The sequence below is a fragment of the Empidonax traillii genome, unplaced genomic scaffold (assembly GCF_003031625.1).
Source record: "Empidonax traillii isolate 1590-97213 ecotype Southwest subspecies unplaced genomic scaffold, ASM303162v1 scaffold35:size4298261, whole genome shotgun sequence".
Lineage (NCBI taxonomy): Eukaryota > Metazoa > Chordata > Aves > Passeriformes > Tyrannidae > Empidonax > Empidonax traillii.
Window position 1 is genome coordinate 1,034,912 of NW_020955228.1, and position 19,506 is coordinate 1,054,417.

The 19,506-nt window shown below is 35.3% G+C and overlaps 1 protein-coding gene across 6 annotated transcripts in view; it reads right to left on the reverse strand.

Moving 5' to 3' along the window:
* The window catches only part of DGKB (diacylglycerol kinase beta), a 383,794-nt gene that overhangs the window by 58,430 nt on the left and 305,858 nt on the right, over positions 1 to 19,506 (reverse strand). For all 6 annotated transcript variants that reach the window (XM_027877896.1, XM_027877901.1, XM_027877899.1 and 3 more), the window contains one exon: positions 16,408 to 16,603. In XM_027877896.1, coding sequence (XP_027733697.1) covers positions 16,408 to 16,603 — 196 coding nt within the window. The remainder of the gene's footprint in view (positions 1 to 16,407; positions 16,604 to 19,506) is intronic.

Genomic DNA, 19,506 nt, shown 5'->3' on the forward strand with positions numbered 1-19,506 from the left:
TATAAATACCATAATAAAGTAAACAATTGCTTTAAAATAATTTCTTTTTCTCAACCTTCTCTCCAAATTTCAAATTTATTCTTTTAAAATTAAAGTATACTCTAAATTAACATGCCTATTTTGAAAATGTAAGCTTGTTTTACAGCAGTATTCTCCACTAGATGATAATCACTGCACAAACAGCTGCTGTGGGAGGTCAGGGAAGTCAAAGAAGAGAAAAAGTAGCCATTGACAGATGAAGTTGGGTGATCTCTAGATGTAGTTGGTTTAATGCACAAAATCTACATTACTAAGAAGACTGCATTAATAGAGACTACTGGGAACCAATGTTTACATTTATAAGTCGTTACACACATGAGTGTAGGCTACTATACTCATTAGTAAGTATCCTTTGATTGCGCAGGTGTTTACTAAATACTTGGGAAATTTTCAACTGATGCACAACAAATACACATATGCTTCATAACACTGAATTAAGAGATTTACTTTGTTTACTGGTTTAATTAACTTTTCAGATTAGGGCAGTCTTCAAGATTACATTGGAAACAGAGCCACTGTAAACACACATACTTTAGAACATAAATCCTGCAGCAGAACTATCATTGTGCAAACCCACCCCAACAGCAATGTCTTAGTAGTATATAATGCCTTTTTGGAGTCTTAACATACAGCAGGAAGTATTTTCTATTAAGGAGCAGAAATACTCACTCATCTGACTTCATACTCCTGCCAAAATAACCCAGCTATGCCACTTCACATGCTCTGCCACCTTTTGTTGCTAGATATGTAACAGTGTCATCTACCATGTTCTACAAGTAATATATGTTAGTTAAATGGATTTTTCTTTTTCAATTATCTAGCAACACTTTGTCAATTATCTAGCAGCTCACATTGGCAAGACTTGTCATAAACTTCATAGGCCTGTCAGATTCCTATAATGATGGAACATATGTTAAGAAGACCCCCAAATCCCTTAAAAAAAAAAAAAAAAAAGAAAATCAAACATGTGGCCTAGACCAAAAGATATTTAATGCATGTACAATGAAAGGAATCTAGTGATTTTTTGAATTCACTGGTCACAATGTCACTCCCTCTTTCAAGTTCTTGCAAGTAGTTCCTTCACTTTTAAAGCTAAAAGGCCATCTTCTCTCCTATTAGCTTTTGTTTTAACACAGTCCTTTCATTTCCCCAGTAGAACAAATCTTTTTCCATAAGCCAACTGTCAAGAGAAATTTTCTTTAACTACCTGTCATCTCAAAGCCACACAAGCCTTGATATTACCCTCAAGAAATATCTGACAATTTAGGGATTTTTTTCAGATTTTGACAAGACATAGTATTCCACATATTTTTCAAGTTATTCAAAATAGATTTTATAAAATATTCTAGTTAGCTTGTAAAGCAGTAACTTCTGAACTCTAAGGCACTAAACAGACATATTGCCAATTTGGTATAGGCAGTCCTAACAGCATTTTGGATGATGTTTAAAAAGACAATATACCATTAAGAATACTTTTTTCCCCATCAGTTTTATAAAATACCTCTTTTTCTATTTTTCCAATCATAAAAATAAGAGTCACACTCAGAAATGTGATCTAGAGAAAGACAAAAAAGAATTCATAAATATAGTACTAGTTTTATACTAATCATATCCTTTGACTCTCTCTGAGTCAAATCTAATCATTCAAACAAATAATTGCCATCTCACCCACAAAACTTTGGCTATAAAAAAGTAAATTAAACCTGACCTAGATAAACATGGTCAAAGCCCTTCTGATCTGTGTCTCTTCTGGTACTGCCAACAAATTGCCATGAATTTTCTGACATGTGACTACTTTGTAACTCAACTCAGAATACAAGACACAACACATTAAAATAATTTAGCAAAGTAGACAGTACTTCATAAAGGTGAACCTGTGAGTAGGAAGTAATAAAAAAAAATATTACTGGACCAATGCAGTTATGTAGATGATGTCAAATGCTCGTATTCAGAATAGAGGTAGTAAGAACATGTCTGAAGAAAGATCAGCAACATTCTGTTTATTACACAGACCTTGGCAACCAGCCTCAGCAGCTCAGAGCAAAGGGTCAATAAAAGCTGCTTTAGACTCCTTCCCAAGGAGTTTTAGTGTGGCCAAAGGGAGATGCCCAGGTAGGAAAGCCTTGTCAGTCATTCATCTGCGTTCTCTATTAGGGGAATAAAATACAAGAAATATAACAGCAGTTTTTCTAGCTGGGATAAAATATTTGGGATTTTCATATACTGCACTGCAATCATTCTTGTTTGTTTGTCTTCATTAAACTGACCTTTTCGTATATTCAGGAATCACAATTCTGAGACAATACTGTAGCAATACAATGAAATGTTTTAGTAGGGGTCACCATTCAACACAGTAATTAGTAGATGATCTTAATTTCAATCATAATAAATACATTTGTTTTAAAATTATTATCATAGCAAGCAATGTTAGATTTGATGTTCAGTGTTATTTCCTTCAAGAAAGAGAAATTATTTCATAGAGGTCTGATCAAAGCAACCTCTTAATTCCTTGTATTCAAACAATTCTTTCGATACCATATAAGCACAAAATTCATACACTGGAAAACTGAAAAAATATATATTGCAGGTATATATCATGATTTCCTCCCTCCAGTAGGTGTCTATAATGTAGAAATTTTTCCTTTGTTTTTTATTTTAATATTGGGTTGACTCTTACTTTAAAATACAAGTTGCTGCAAAGAAATTATGTAGTATGCTGTCTTACACCCAGCTAGAGCTTAGGTTCTCATCAGACAAAGTTTTGCAAACCTGGACACTTATTTAAACAGAGTGACCTCATCACAGTGATATTTGAGCTAAGCCTTTGTGCCTCACTATCAAAAAGGACCTATAGGCTGAAAATATTAAAAATAAACATTTTTTATCTCCACATTAATTGATACCTAAATAACTATCTCTATATACTTTGATAATTGAGTTGCAATTTTATAGCTGAAAAATACTATCAGATTTTTACCTGTAGAAAATGATAGTTTAATAAATTGTCTCAGACAGAGCTAGATTAATCAACTCCATCGCTCCAATTAATTATACAGCAATTACTTTCTGATGTTTTAAATGTCTTCTGATTACGTCTTACTCAGTAATTCTCAAAGTGTCTACATTATTATTTCCGATGTTATAACAAAAATTGCTGATTGTTTCTTACTAACATAACTTTTTCATGCTCTAAAGACCTAATCATCCATTTTATCAGTTCTTTGGTAATGGTTCTAAACATTCACAAAGTGGCAAATAACTGATACTAGCTCAGTTGGTTAGGGCATGGTGCTAATAATGCCAAGGTCATGGGTCTGATCCCTGTAGAGGCCATTCACTTCAGAGCTGGACTTGATGATGCCTTCCAGCTCAGAACATTCTGTGACTCTTGAATTTTTAACTGAATAAATTAAAAAACTTGGATTGTGAATAAATTTTTTCCACACAGCCTAGAGAAAATGGCAACATATGAGAAATTTTTTACTATCTGTAGAAGGTAATATAAATATGATGCCATTTGCGCTCCAGGAAGCTTTTTACCATTATTTTTACAGGTCTATAAGCTTTTTGGGATCCAGAGGTTCTAAACTTTCAACCACTTTCTCACAATAAAATAGAATTGAAATCAAAAGAAACACAAAGTAGAAGGTCAATAAGCAGACATTAAACACTTTAGAAGGGGAAAATTTTATTCTCAACTATATGTAGAGTCCAGATAAATGGAAGGGACGCTTTCTAGAAGATACTATGGGTTTAAGAACTCACCTAAATTCAATTGGTTCTAAATGATTTTAAACACAAACTTACTATTCAATATGTGCCTCCATGTTGACCATCAATGGGCTAATCAGGTCTGTAAGAAACTGATGAACATACTGGGACTCCACCTGAAGCAGCCAAAAAAGGTTGTTTACAAACTTTAGATGAAATGAAAAGGCAGGGAACATTGATCAGAAAAAGTAATGAGAGGATCAATTCCAGTAGAGGTGACACTTCCTCTGTGGTTTTACATGACAGTGCTGATTTTGCTCATGGGTGGGTATTCTGAGGCCTTTTCCAAAAGGCAAATCCCCAGTGAAGAACTCTTATTTCTAAGAAAGAAGTAGGAGCATCTAGGATAAGACTACTGGATCAGCTAATGTTATGACTGAATGAATAAGAAAGATGAAAATAAAACAAATTACTGACTGTCACATACATGCAGCTCGAAATTGGACTTCTTTATCTTGCATTCAAAAACCAAACCCTTAGATTTTAGCAAATGAATTTTAGATCATAAATTCTTAGACATTTTAGAGTGCAAGTTCTAGACGAGCCCTTGAGCAACCTGGTCCAATTAGACCTGCTTTGAGCAGAGAGGGATGGTCTAGATGACCTGTTAAGGTTCCTTCCAACCTAAATTATCCTTTGGGTCTCTGATACTTCAAGAAGGAAATGTTCATTTGATCTGTGTTTATAAAGCTCCTAGTGTCTGAGACCTTTGGGTGTTATCACAGAAAAAATAAATAATAATCACTAACTGCCAATTTGTTCATACATTTGATATAATATAAAGCAATAAAAGGAATAGTTTGGTCAGCCTCAGATTATTTACTGGATTCTTCTTTTCCTGAATTCAATAGTATCTTAGATCCACAAGAAACTAAAAAAAAAAAAAAGGGCACCCAAATATGATATGTAATCTATTGCAAATCCACAGCTCTCTAGTCCGTATTTTAAAGAAGGCTTCTTTATGGTTGGCAGCTGAAACCACGGAAAAATAAAAGCAAGCCTTTCTGATGAGATGAAATTACTTAACTAGCAACCAGAGTTTTCATTATAAAATAACACACATAGAAAGTATTTACAAGTTCCACTGAGGATGTGCAAACCAGAAAAAGAAAATTTAGCTCAAGACCGTAATTTTATTATTTTGGCAGTGCTAACAAATATTGAAGGTTATCGTAAGCGGAAAGACGTGTCTGAATCCTGATAAGGAGGATGATGAGACAACTCCTGAGCCTTGCACACTGGACCTTTAAAATTGTTCAGTTAGCCTCATGAAGATTTCTACAGCATGGAATGCAGTGCCAAGGAGACAACAAAGCAAACACAGTGGCTTTAATCTGTGCCTTCTCAATACCAGAGAAACGAGCACAGCTAGAAAATGTGTTGCCTGCAGGAACCACCCACTCAGGCTATACATAGGCAGTATGATTTAGTGTTATCAGAAATCACAACATATACAATAAATGGCAAAATCTGTACCTACTTGGATTTTACAATTAAGTATATACCTCTGCTTTACTGCTATTCTTCTTACGTCAAATTTCAAGGACTTGCAATGATAATAAAAAACCCTCCCACTGACACATATGAAAGATAAGCAGGGTGTTTGTGACCCTGTTGCCTGGAAATAGTAGGTCCAGAAATAGTTGGCGCTAAACTTTAAATAAAATTAGAGAACTCTTTCAACCTTTATACTCTCACTGTGTAAATGTGAAAGTATTGTAAATCTTGTTGACAGTTATTGCCATATCTATTGGCACACATTCAGCAGCAGTTTGAGAAGTGTTGTGCAGCATAGCTAGTGCCCATTACCTGTCTCCCTATATTTTCTTACAATTTATTTTCACCCCAGCAGGCAGCACCTCACAATGCTATTAAGTTGTTGGGCAGCTCATACTTTCCAACACAAACTACTTTACAATGTGCTCTTATAAACAACCTGGTGGTTTACTGGCAGTGCTTAAGAGTGTCAGGAGGGAGGCTACAATTTAAAGGCAGTAGGTGAAAAATAGAGCAGGTCACAGAGATGACATGGTTTGACCAAACATCCTTTCCTTTAATTTTACTGTTCTCAGCACAAGTGCATAACATTGCCAGACTTACTTGGTTCAACTGAAATAATGCTACTATCAAACAGTGCTTTTTGTTGGTGTGGTTGGATATATGCTTTTGCTACACAGTACTCTGCTAATAGCATATTTGCTAGCAGTCCACAGGTACTAGAAAACAAATGGAGAAAGAGGGAAAAAAAAGAAATCTTTAAATTGATTTTAACAGCAAGTAAGAAAAAAAAAATCCCACCCAAATCCCTCTCTCCTTGCAGAGTAATTAGGCACTAGTAAAATACATGCATGACTCCAATATGTATTGATAGATACACATATTTGACTGCTTTGTTTAGTACAAGTCTTAGCAGAGTGAAGGAAAAAGCCCACCACTAGCAGAAAAAAAATCTGTTTTTTTAATATAACAAACTGAATTTGACTCTTTTTTTTTTTTTTATGTTCCTTTTTTCCACATCTCTCTGTTTCATACACAAACACTAATTTTCTCTTGTAAATTCTACTTCCAGTAAGTAATGCAAATGTGTATACACACAACCTGAGGTCTTAACAGATTCTTCACATCACCAACATTTTTAGAATATTTTACATATTTTTTTATCAGTAATATTACTGTGTGCTGAAGCTGTCTCTGCTGTTGTTACTCAAAATTAAATTGCTGTCAATCTGACACCTTTTGCAGACACTCAAGGAACTTGAAATTTTCTATTAACAAGTAATAGAAAGCTAGAATGGATCAGAGAATATGATTATGTGTTACAGCAGCCAAAAATGATCTGCTAGGCTATTCTATTTTTATTTCTGTATCTTTAATCTAAAGATTCTGGCACCTGGGGCAGGGTTAAATGAGCAAACAATCTGAGTAATATGCCATCAGTATTCCTATGGAATACTTGTCTGCTATTACACAAATTGAATATTGTGAAATGGTCATTGCAGCTTTTTGTACAAAGGTCAATATATAAAAACATATGTTTGGAATCAAAAAATGTAACTGTAAATCTAAGCCATATACACAAGTATCAAGTCTTTTACTTGTAAAGAGTGCCTGAAGGGGTTAACCGTGTCTCAGTCTTAAATTCATCCAACCTTTCTACTTCAGTTTATACATTTTCCAAGTGCTTGCAATGTTTTCTAATAACAGGTCAATTCCTTAACTCCCATAGGAACCTAAATTACAATAATCATATATATGGCTTTCCCTGAGAAAGGAAACACCTGTTGTAGTTGGTTAATTGCTGTCTTTTTGTAAGCTTTTGGAAGAAAAGTAACATTTACATATAATTTATATCTGAAAAACTTCAGAAGCAGAGAAACACATGAATTTTAAAACTGATATGAAACTCAAAACCAATGCTGAGATAGTAAGAGATGTTTTTACTTTGTTAATTTCAGAAAAACTCTGTATCAAAGTACCATAATAGGATATGGTTATATAACTAAGATGGGGCTACTTTTTGTTCTGTTTCACTTTTGCAATAATTGTTACTAATGCCACTACACAGCAGTAGGAAAAAAAAAAAAACAGCTCTAGAAAAACATGAGAATGAAAAAAAAAATTTATGTGTACTTAAATCAATACATAGTGTAGAAAACATATCCAATGAGGAATTTAAAAAATTCATTCACTTGTTTCTATGGAGTTGTTGGTTAAATAGAGAAAAAGACATGATTACAAACACCAAAATGTGAATTAAACCTACATTTTTAAAAATACAAACACACATTACTATTATTGTTAATTATTTTAATCTGAGACTTGTTAAATTTTTCTAGTTGCATTTCAACATACAAAAGATGTGAAATTCTGCCCTTAGCTATGGTACTTTATTATTCATCCATATAAATCTGGTCACAGTGGAATAGCCCTCAAAAGGAGTTATGCCCTGTGCTAATGCTCTTCTACAAATATCTATATTTGATGCATGGCACGGTAAATTTTAAATAACAACCACTCATCTGCTATATCTGCTGTTGTGCCACTAAGCTGGACATGGTAGTTGAAACATGGTAGCAAAGGTATTGTCAGAGCAAGACCAATGTCGAGGAAACAGACCAAACTCAAGGAAACAGTTCAGGAAAAACTAACTTCTCCTATCATGTAAAGATAATAATAATTAAGATGGTTATTACAGAGCTTCACATCTGGCAACGTGTATTTTCAAACAAAAATGAAGTCTTCACAGTTCACACAGATACATAGCAGCAGAACTGTTGCCTTCAGTACTAGAAATGGGGGAAGAAAAAAAAAGCAGGGGGGAAAAAAAGGGAAAAATTTAAAAAAAAGGGAAAAATAAAATAAAAAAAGCCTTGGTAAGCTGATCATTTTTGCTGCAACAAAACCCAGTATTTGCTACTAATTCTGTAGTTAGTGGTGAGGGGGAATCAAAATATCTGATTATTGCATTGACATCCCTTGTCATTTACATCTTAACTAATGGCTATCATACAGGTAAGTGCTCATTTACCTGGGTTTGTGAGGTGAAAAACTCATGAAGGGTTCCCAGAAAAGCCAAGTTAAGCACTGGGAGCACTGTGGAACAGGTTGTATGAGCCTTCTGCAGACACCTGTGCCATAGGCCCTGTACAAGGTGTACATTACGGCATATCTCTTTTCCGGGTCAGCCAGACCCTGCCTAAATTAACCTTGAACGCTGCAGAGGACCCTGAGCTGCTCTAAGTAGCTGGCTGAATACAAGAATCTTGGCCACTTCATGAGGTGATGTTTCCACCATTTAACAGTCAAGGTGAGCCCAAACAGAATATTGTAGTAATGCTGTCGGCACAGAACTTGGTGTGATAATTTGGATGCTATGTTGTAAGTGTACCCTGGAACAATAAGTAACTTCCTACTTCTTGTTGCTACTTAACATGCTGTACCTCCCACTCTCACCTCTCTGTACAAACCAATTTACTGAGACTTTTTTTTTTTTATACAATAGCTGGAGTTAATTTCACCTACTGCATTTAATGTCATAGGAGTTATACATGTAAATCCCTGTACTTAGAGATAAGATATTCCTTTATGCCATTTTAATCAATCTTTGTCATGGGTATGTTACTTAATAGCTCTGTCTTCCTATAGAAAATGAGCAACTTAAGGGAAATGAAACTTTTCAAAGATACATTTTCCTTCTGGCAGACTGTGAAATACACCGTAATTATCCTCTTTCGATGAATAACGTTTGAAAGAAAATGAACATTCTGTGCACCAAAAGGTATAATACAATGACAATCTCAACGGCCTTGTAAATAAAAGGAAATTGTTTTTCTACTATTATCTATGTTGCACAGAAACATATATACATGCTTTATAAATATAAAACCAAATCAGACTATCAAGCCACTTTACAAGGTCCTACTACTTTCTAATAAAAATAAACTCAGTATTTCATAGCTGAAAGGAATTGTATTTGTATTTCTAAAAGATTCAAACTGTGTCATGAATTATGGACTGCATCCTACACTCTGATGGGGACTACTTGTATGAGCAAGGCTTGAGCTAAACACAGTATCTCTTAAAGAGAGAAAAAGATAAACACACCCCAAAGCTTCACTGCTGGGGATAGGAGGGTGGAGGGTGGTGGGGGTGGAAGAGAAGACAGGAAAAAGCCTTTTTAATAGCATAATCAAATCATGACAATCCAGCCCACGTTCTATTATGAAACCTGTACTATCTTTACCAGCTTGGTAAAGTAAATATTTGAACACAGATCTTACAAACTAATGGTGCAATGCACAATTTAACTAAATGGTTAGGACAAAGTGCCACTTAGCCCTTTTTCATATCTGAATATGTCGTTCCAGTAAATATGAGTATGCAGCAAAAATAAGGAGCCAAGAAGGCTACACAATCTGCAGTAGCTAATATGGGACACAGGCATTTGAATACCAAACTTTCCGTCAGACAGTCAGCCTAAATCCAAGTTTTGAGTTAGGAAAATTACCTCTCTACCACGGAGAAACTTGTTAATGTGAGATAACTGTGATGTTTATGTCTTACCTCCTTTGTTTTTCTTTTTTTTCTTTTTCTTGTCTCTTTCCACTGCCACCCTCCCACTCCACAATCACTGTCCCCAGAGAGATAAGATACTGCTGATTGGTGGTTACATATATCACATTATGGAGTGTTCTGCTCCACAGTTTCTAGAAGAACCAACAAAAACCTGGGAACTAATATATATCAGTAGAAGGAACTTCTCAGTTGCATCCTGCCTTACACAAGTCCTTCCACTGGGAGAAATCAGCAAGGCTTCCTTGCTGTTGAATCTATAATCTCATCAAAGCCAGAGATCAACACCTCACACACTGATGAGTTACACCATTCAGCTGCCCCCAGCGAGACAGCAGCTCCCACTGCCTGCTGAGTTCTTGCTTGAGACAGTGGACAGTTACTGCTGTCCAGCAGACAGAAGAGGCCAGTGTACACTGGCTGGGGGCTGCAACACAAAGGCACACAAAGGAAAGAGGATATTCAGTGTGTCATTCAGATGTTTAAAAGGTGACAAAATAATGCAGTTCAAACTAAAGACAGGGCAAAATACACCATTGAATACTACCCTATTTCCCAACGCTGCATATACTTTAATACCTCAAACAGGTGTTCCCCTACTCTAGTCCCCAGCACTTGGAAACTACACTCCAAGCAGGGTTTGCACACACTGGAAAGACAGATTCTCTGCCACAGTTCTTTCTGCTCAGTAGATTGGTGATTACAGAGCTCATTAAAGACATGGAACACATCAGCACCAGATCAATAGAGGAGAACACAGTTCAGCTCAAGTCTTATCTGGCAGAGGGATGCCCAATTCCCATTCCTGCTCCAAGGGCTGTTCAAGTACTTGATGAACTGTTACCTTATGCAGAACAAACAGAAATTCATCTTACCACCTAGTCAGCAGGAAGTGAGGTGTCTACCCCTGCCTATTCCCTGCCTATTCAATTAAGTGGAGAGGAGTCGCCTCCAGTGAGCATTTTATTCTTCCTACCTTAGATGCTTATTTGAATGCAGGATAAACACTTTTGTTGAGGTGCCTCTATCTACTGGCTATAGGGTTGATTACACTGAAGTTAAGGTCACCCTAACCTTAACAGCCTTCAGAAGGATTTCATTTACTGTAAACAACACACTCACATAATCATAACAAACAATTCTACACAGAAATATGTGACCTTTAGCTTAAAGCCTCATTTTATGCTTTAATATGTTCAGAATAACTATGGCATACACTTTGACAGGAAAAAAAGTATTGTTTGAATAAATTTAGAAAAGTTTTTTTTAATGTTTAGACTAATGTTAAAAGTTCAATGCCTTAACATAGACTAGCTATGAAACAGATCTATTAGCTATTTTTATCTGTGGTAATGTGTTAATGTCTATGTTGTTGAAAGCTGTCTAAACAAGATACAAAATAAGGGCTATTACCTTATCTAGCCATGACATTATTGATAGCATTTAATAAAAATATTATTATAAGGAGTTCATTATGCATGCCTTACTCCATGTGAAAAATAACCTGAAGTCTACCAATAGTGAATATACACTGTGTATATTTAATGTCTATAATACATATACTTTGTATATAGAACACAGTTTCTAACTTTTTCAACAAGAAAAAGTCACCTGGCCAGAGTGTAGTTTACAAAAGACCTCCATAAATCAAATAAACCTGCTAGCCCACGAAGCCATAAGGCGATTAGAGAGCATGTCAGGAATCCCCTTGCTATAGGGAAGCTTCTCCTTTGTCCAGCAGAGGGGAATTTGACACCTAATAAGAAGAGAATTTTGTATTATCTTAATATATGTAGATATTTTGAAGTGTTTTGAGGCTTTCACAGTCTCTGCATGTTTTTTAACTGCTTTTAACTGCAGTGTTCTGTTCCAAATTCTACCATTATTCTACCTCCAAAACTTCTGAATTTTCATTCAGAAAGTCATAATGCAGTTATTAACAGAGATTTCCACACAGAAGTATTGAATCATATTAGTAAGCTTGGTTTAGGCCTGAGTGCTGTGACATGAATGCACATTGTCTTGAACTAGTCTAGGGGCATGTCACAGAGTGACAGCTCACTGCAGCTCTTAACAAGATGCACAGATCAACCTGGTAAGTACTTGGTTAAGTATCAATATGCCTGGTGATGTACAAAATAAATATGAAAAAAGTATTGCACTGAAATATTTATAGTCTAAAGGTTTCACCCATTAATAGTTCATAGATATTGTCTTCAGGAACTATTCCATTGAGGCGAGTGGAACTACTTGTGCAAAAACAAGTTACGTATACCTTTGCAATAAAGTCTTAAGAGACTTTAAAAGAGATTCCATTTCAGGACAAGGCTCTAACTGAACTTCAGCAATGAAAGCGAATCAAAGTGTAACAGTATCCACCCCAAAGGAACCCGAATTCATTTAGCAAAAAGTTTAATAGAGAGATTTTGAAAATATTATTTCTTTTTTGTCACAAAAGGTTTGAAAATTTTATTTAGTATCTCTGTGAGGAAGAAAACTGTTTAACACAACATAAGTGGAATACATATTTCATGTAAGATATGTTGTCATGATTCAACTTATGTTTTGGATGCAATTTCCGAACAAGTAGCTCAGTTATTTGCATTTATGTTTCTCAACTCATAGTTTAGTTTCTATGCAGTATGTTCATCTTTTTAAAGCACTGATTTTTGGCATTTATCAATATCTTTGTACATCCAAACAAAAGTCCTATCCAAATAATGTTCAAGGATAGTTCACAATAACATGTAAAACCTGTAAATGGGTTGTGGATAGCTATATCATAGCTATGTACATACTAGATGATTTTAAACAAAACAACAAATGGAAACATTGCAAGTGCCAGATTCATAAAGTCAAAATACTAATTAAGTCATCTATGTTCACAGATTGTCACATATATCTGTAGTTATAGTTTTTCCAAATGCAGTGACCTTGTACAAAAAAATTTGTACTGATAAATTAGAAATTAAAATTAAATAAATTATAAAAAACCCACATGATTTTTACCCTAATAACACTTGATGAAATACCCTCTCTACTTCTGCACAGAAGCTGAATGAAAACTGTAGTATTTTTTTCCATTAACAAAGATTATGATAATATTTAATACAGTACAGGTAAATATGTAGGGTTTTTTTTTCCAATTAGTTATAAGACAATCAAGTATATTCTTATACAGGTTTTATATGAAAATATTAAAGCCAGTTACTAGTTAAATAGAAATACAATACACACAGACACACACACCTATATGCCATGAATGCCTCATGATGCTCTTCAGCATACATGCACAAAACCCTAATGAGATAAGCAGGGAATGTTTTTAAATAGTGCACATTTTAAATTGCTACATTTAAATATATTGTTTTTTCAGACTACTTGCACATAATCAGATTGTTTTCCAAGCAGACGTCCATTTGATTACTTAAAGTGCAAATTGTGGTCTGGCTATTGAGTATGAAGAGGTGGATAATGGGAAGGGCAAAGAAAACACAAGCCTTTTTGCATCAAGAGGTGGAAACGGTAAACAGGAAAAAAAAACAAGCAAAAAAAAAGAGGGGTGTAGGCTCAGAGGAATATACTTTCCCTGCATTGTACAGATATACAAGAAAGAAAAATGGTTTGGCAGAAATTTGACCCTTTTTCCTACAGTGATGAACATGCCATCTATATGGCTTGTTAGGTGATACATACAAGAGGGGGAGGACAGCAGCAGGACCTCATGGAGGTTTTTTTGGAAGTTTGCAAAGTCCTCCCAGGGCTGTTCTGAGAGGAGCACTGCAATATGTTTAAGGGCAATGAACTACCCTGAGGGAGGACACAGCTTCCACTAGTTTGTGTAAGTACCCCATTTATGGACTCGGAGTACTAAGCTTCGATTCAGGTAATTATGGTCAACTTAAAAAACCATTAAAATAGAGAAAAGAATACAGACTGATACACAGTTACACAAAGCCCCCACAGCTGCACTGCAATTTAAAAAGTCTAAAACTAAATATGTATGACACCAAGAAGTTCCATATAAAATGGTCAGATTTAAAAAAAAAAACAATTCCACAAAAAATCCAACATCAAAACCTGATGTGTATATATCTCTCTCTATATATATATCTATAAGAAAACATGGTGTTTGATTACTGTCTCCTAGAAAGTGCAATGTTTAGTTGCCAAGTGATTAGATGCTTTATTTGTATATAATAGGAACTAGATGGATATTTATTCAGAAAAAGTTAATAAACAAACAGAAGTTAATAGTCAGGTATGTATTTGTCATGGTTCTCAATACAGCATTATCTATTTCTGCACCAGGCATTAATAGTATGTAAAATGTTTTCTTCCAGCTATCAAGTACAATGTGCCAAAAGTACAATGTGCCTAAGAAAACAATCAGCCGGTGAAGTACTCGTACCACTTTACAACTGGCAGACAGTTATTTCCAAAGTGAGTAGATTCAGATTTATCAAAACTATTTGAGAAGTCTAGCCATAAAACTGGTTGAAATCCATTATTCAGCAGTAATCTTGAATTCTGAGATGAAGCAGCACACTCAGCCTGAGAATCTATCTTAGATAGCTAAATGACTGTTCTTTGCAGTATAAACTAGGAGTGGATCCATAGAACAAATCAGTTTGTTCTCAAATGTTCTCACCACCTTCATTTTGAAGTTTTATTTTGAGTTGTTTTATCCTGATTCCATGGACTGAACACCCACTTGCAGTCAGAGCATGTACACACCCTCTTCATACCTCCATTTAAAATGAATCCAGTTTGCATGCTCAAGATTGCTCAGTGTTGCAAACTGGAACGCAGTAAATATGGACGACTCTGAGACTCAAAAAGCATCCTCCTGTTTGGCACTAAAATGTTAGTGTAGATGCAAACAACAATACTATCAATACACTCAGTGATGGGAGAGGTGCTCTAGTTTATGGTATTGAGAAGTCAATCTCTGCCTTAAAATTGCCTTTTGGATGAAGCTACTTTTCATCCACAGTGCATATAAAGTGATTAGAAACAAAGACATGAGAGTAGCTTTTCTAAATTAAGGTGCTTAATATCTGCTTTATGAACACTTCAACAGATAATGTAGGAACTCCTATTCAGTCTTTAATATTTTTATTATAATTTTATTTTATCCTGTCCAGGAAAATGAAAATGGAGTGCAGCAATGCCCTTTTAATACACCAAATACAGTCAGTAGACTGAAATCACTGTTACATATGTATCAAAGAAGTACATAACTTCAATACTTAAAGAAGTGATAATGTCTGTTTCACTACCATCAAAAGCATAAATGTCCTGTCTCCCCATGTTCAGAAGCAAAACAAAAGAAAAGTTTTGGTGAGCCCTTTACCCAACAGACTGCATTCAACTCTTGAACATCAGGACGTAATACAGACATTGTAGTCCTCACAGAAGCTTAGCACCCGACAAGACTTCAGCTAACAGACTGTACTGGTCAGTCACATTGAGATACTGAGAACATGTACCAAATCGCTCAAACTTACAGAAATGGAGTCCTAGTACCTATTGCAGCCTCCAAGCCATAAAAAAATACTTTATTCCTAAACTTCGTAATCCAGATAATTTAGCTGAATTAAAACTACGACAGATATTAATGAATATAACTAGTGACTTAAAAATTACTGCTGATGAAATAAAAAAAGATATTAATATTAGTAAAAGGATCACAACAGTATAAGACAGTTAAAGTCCTGATCTGTATTCAGTCTGAATAAGGAAGAGAAGCAGGAAGATACTCTGAAGGAAAAAATAATATTTTCTGTAGAATAAAAAGAGAAAAAACAAGCAAACAAACAACTCCCCACAACATTTTCAAAGTCTGGTCTGTTCATCCCTTTGGTGTGAAGAGATAGTTTACAACCACTAGTACTTGTGATATGCAGAGATGTGTTACAATAGTATCCAGATTCTCAAAGTAGAACAGAAATTACTATTTATTATAGGCTTTGTCAAGAGTAATCACCAGGAAATTATATGAGCCTTGCCAATGCACACCAACTTCAGCTTATATATTCAAGGATTGCATACGGCATTGCAGCATAGTAACATAAAATGTATAGGCAGCTTGTACTTGTTACTCTAAAGTAATTCCCAATTGCCTCTAGTCAAAACTTGCTAGAAACAGGGCATGATTATCTCAAAGTTTTATGCACACTAACATTAAGAAGTAATATAAATTCTCAGGAAGCATTTCCCGATTCCACAATTTCCAGGTACTTCTAGACTGAATGTCATAGTAGCAAACACTGCCATGTGGTGTGTTTAGTCTGCTTAACAGGTAACATTTGAGTCAGGTTTACAAGCATATAGACTGTAATTGTTACACATCTTTGTTTATGCCTGTGTGCCAGTGCTTCCCATCAGAAAAGCTAAATGCACAAGAAAGGAAATATCTAAGAACTGTCTATCCTTTTTCTTGACAAGAGGCAATACAAGGTCAATTACACAGCTGAGTTGACTGTATTGAGCCAGATAGCCTGTATCAATCTGTAAGCTCACCTTGGCATGCAAACTTCAATTCCTTGGCATCTGTAACGGTGGTTCTTTTATCTGACCTCTTCTTTTCTGTCCGACGGTGGCTACGTCTTTTCTTTGTCTCTCCCCAAAGATTCGATCCACCATGCATGCTTGGGATGTTCAGAATGGCAATTCCTTCCAGAGATATATTGATTAAGTCTAGCTGAATTCCATCACACTGATTGCAAAGGAGAAAAAAAAAAAAAAAAAAAAAGAAGGAAAAAAAAGAAAGAGAAAACAATAAGAGAGAAAGAAAAATCTGAATATTCTACCTATATTCTACTTATATTCTACCTATCAGATAGATATTTTTTCTTCTGCAATTCATCATTATTAACACTGCTAATAGTTTATTCAATATCTACACCTAAGATACATATTTAAACTTGAAAAGGAGGTATGAGATCAGATCCTCATTCAGAAGGTAAAACATGATTTCTATTCAGCTTTTGATTGCCTAAGCTTCAATACAGCTATTAATAGAAAACCACTTATACCACCAAAATTTCTATTTCAGTAATTGGAGGGGTTTTGTTGCCTGTTCCAGCTAAATTGTTTGTCTGACGATTTTGGAGTGATAGTTGTCACTGTAACAACTGAGTCCCTTCCACACAAAACTGAATATAAAAAAGTCCCTGCAGGCAGGGAATACTGCCTCATGGAACAGGGTCTAAGCAAGCCTTGAGAGCACAGAACACCACACAGGTAGTAGTTTCAATCCAAAAGCACAACAAGCATATCAGCATAGGGCTATACCTGACTAATAACTCCTACTAGGAGGTAAGATTGGTAGAAATAGGTACAGCAAATGCTGATGCAGCTATAGCATTTCTTATCCCAGAACCTCCACCATCCAGTTCTCTTAAATATGCATCATTGCACAGGTTATGGAGCCAAAGAAGAGGTATTAGTGAAGTAAAATTTTTCCAAGACCTACTGGACACACAGAAGTAATTTTTGTGGGATAGTCCCTTCAGTGATGAAATCATGACTGCAGGAAATCTTCTGTCACCAATATGTATTTCTCCTGCTTCCTGCAGCAAACCTTGACTTACAGGCATTCAATAGAGGTACATTTCTTTGCTATATCTGCTTTCCAATTATATCTTATAAGGGACCACATTTTTCACTTCTGGAAAATGGTTCGGGGTTCTTAACTTATCAGCCTGTTCAGTGACAAACTGCAGCACTTTTTTTAAGTGGCTGGAGCCTATGACATTTGCAAATGCACTTCACCTGAGACACATTGGATGAGATGCACCTAGCTTGATAGGATACACCTACCCTTCACTGGCTATAATTTACTTTAAATTACTCTAAGCTAAGTCCTCCTCTCTATCAACATAGTTTTAGGATCACAGGAAGCTCCTAACTCTTAAAAAATGGTAGAAAAATACTGAAGAATCTCCACAGAATAAAAACAGACCCAACTTCACATTACTATGGTGGAACCTGCAAGTGGAAGACAAAGCATTCAGTTCTACTTATTAGTTCACTGAACCAGCCAAAATTCCTAAGATTCATATACAGGTACCTTGTCTAGAATTAGATTAGCTTCATTACTCACAACAAAGATAGAGTATATAGATATCCTGGCAAGTCACATGCACCACAGTGTAGAGCAGCATATTTTTAAAAATATTAGATCCTACTCCTGCAATGTTCTTCTGCAAGCTAGTAAAGGCTCTAGTCATCCACTGAAAACTGATTACGGGTATTATTTTTTAATTCCAATATGCAATAATCAGGAAGAAAACTGGAAAAATAATTAACCATGCTTCAGTAATAGTCCACTGACACCTTGCAGCTTGCTGCTCTGTGGGTCACTGGCACTTCTTCCTCTCTGCCTAAACCTTTATCACAGCTTTAGAGAAGAAACGCAAAGTACAACTCAAAAATAACTCTGAATAATTACTTGTTTACTCTGAAACTTTCTGAGATCACAAAACAGAACTGTATTATAATGCACACACATCTTCTTAATTCTTCTAAGAGCATAAATCTGGAGAGAGAACTATTTCAACACTAAGATTTCCATTTCATATTTGCTCTTCAAGAATTAAATTTTAAACCTGTGGATTATATTCATACACGGAAACCTTTAAAGTCAAACGACATATCTGAAAGTGAGCTGGCAGTTGTGGTAACTACCATAATTGAAAGTGTAACTTTTCAATCACACTTTTTTTACAAGAAAAAAGGTATAGGTCTTCACTGTGATTTCTGGAAGCAAATTTGTTGTTGCCCCCTATATTTTTCATGTATTAAATACTAAGATGATTTATTTTGCTAAAAATTCTGCTCATGTGTATGCTCACTTACTGCTATACATTCTAGATAAACAGATATTAATTTCATAATTAAAAGTAATCTTGTGTAAATACCCTGCAGGCCTCAATGAATCAAACACATACTGTGTGTCAGGCCTCCCACTGTCTTCAAGTGGAATGTACTGGCTGGATAATTAGATAGTACATATTTTTTAACCTTATTTGCATGCATATTATATCTTTTGCACACTGACAAGCAGCAGTAACAACAAAAGTCAGATTACCACAGGGAATTCCCACAAAGAAGTCTTCATTTCTTATAATTTGCAGCCTAAATTAAAATAATTTGATCTTTGACAAGGATGAAATGTCAAGCAGAAGGGGGTCCTCTACAAGCCACGGCCTGTGGCTTCTGAAATCTGCCTAATTTATGTCAGTCACTTCTTAATACATATTTAAGTATTACACGAGAAAGATGATAAATATGCAATCTGACACCTTTGGTATTTCCCTGCTGTTAATTTATAAAGGTCTGGCGTCCCCCAAACTGACTGGAATTATTTAAATAAAAGAAGAATTGTGAAATAGGATGGCGCGGGGTCTAGCTTCCATTTTCACTCAATATTGAGCACAGCAGGTAGTACACTAAGACAATTATGTGATGAGGCCTCAGAGTCCCAGAGTGATCAGAAACTTTCTGAATTAGGAAAGAAGCCTTTCTTTTGTTAATACATAGAAAAGAAGTTTGCGCTACAGGTAGCTCTGTTTTGTCCTAACACATTCATATACTATAACAACAAAACACAGATGT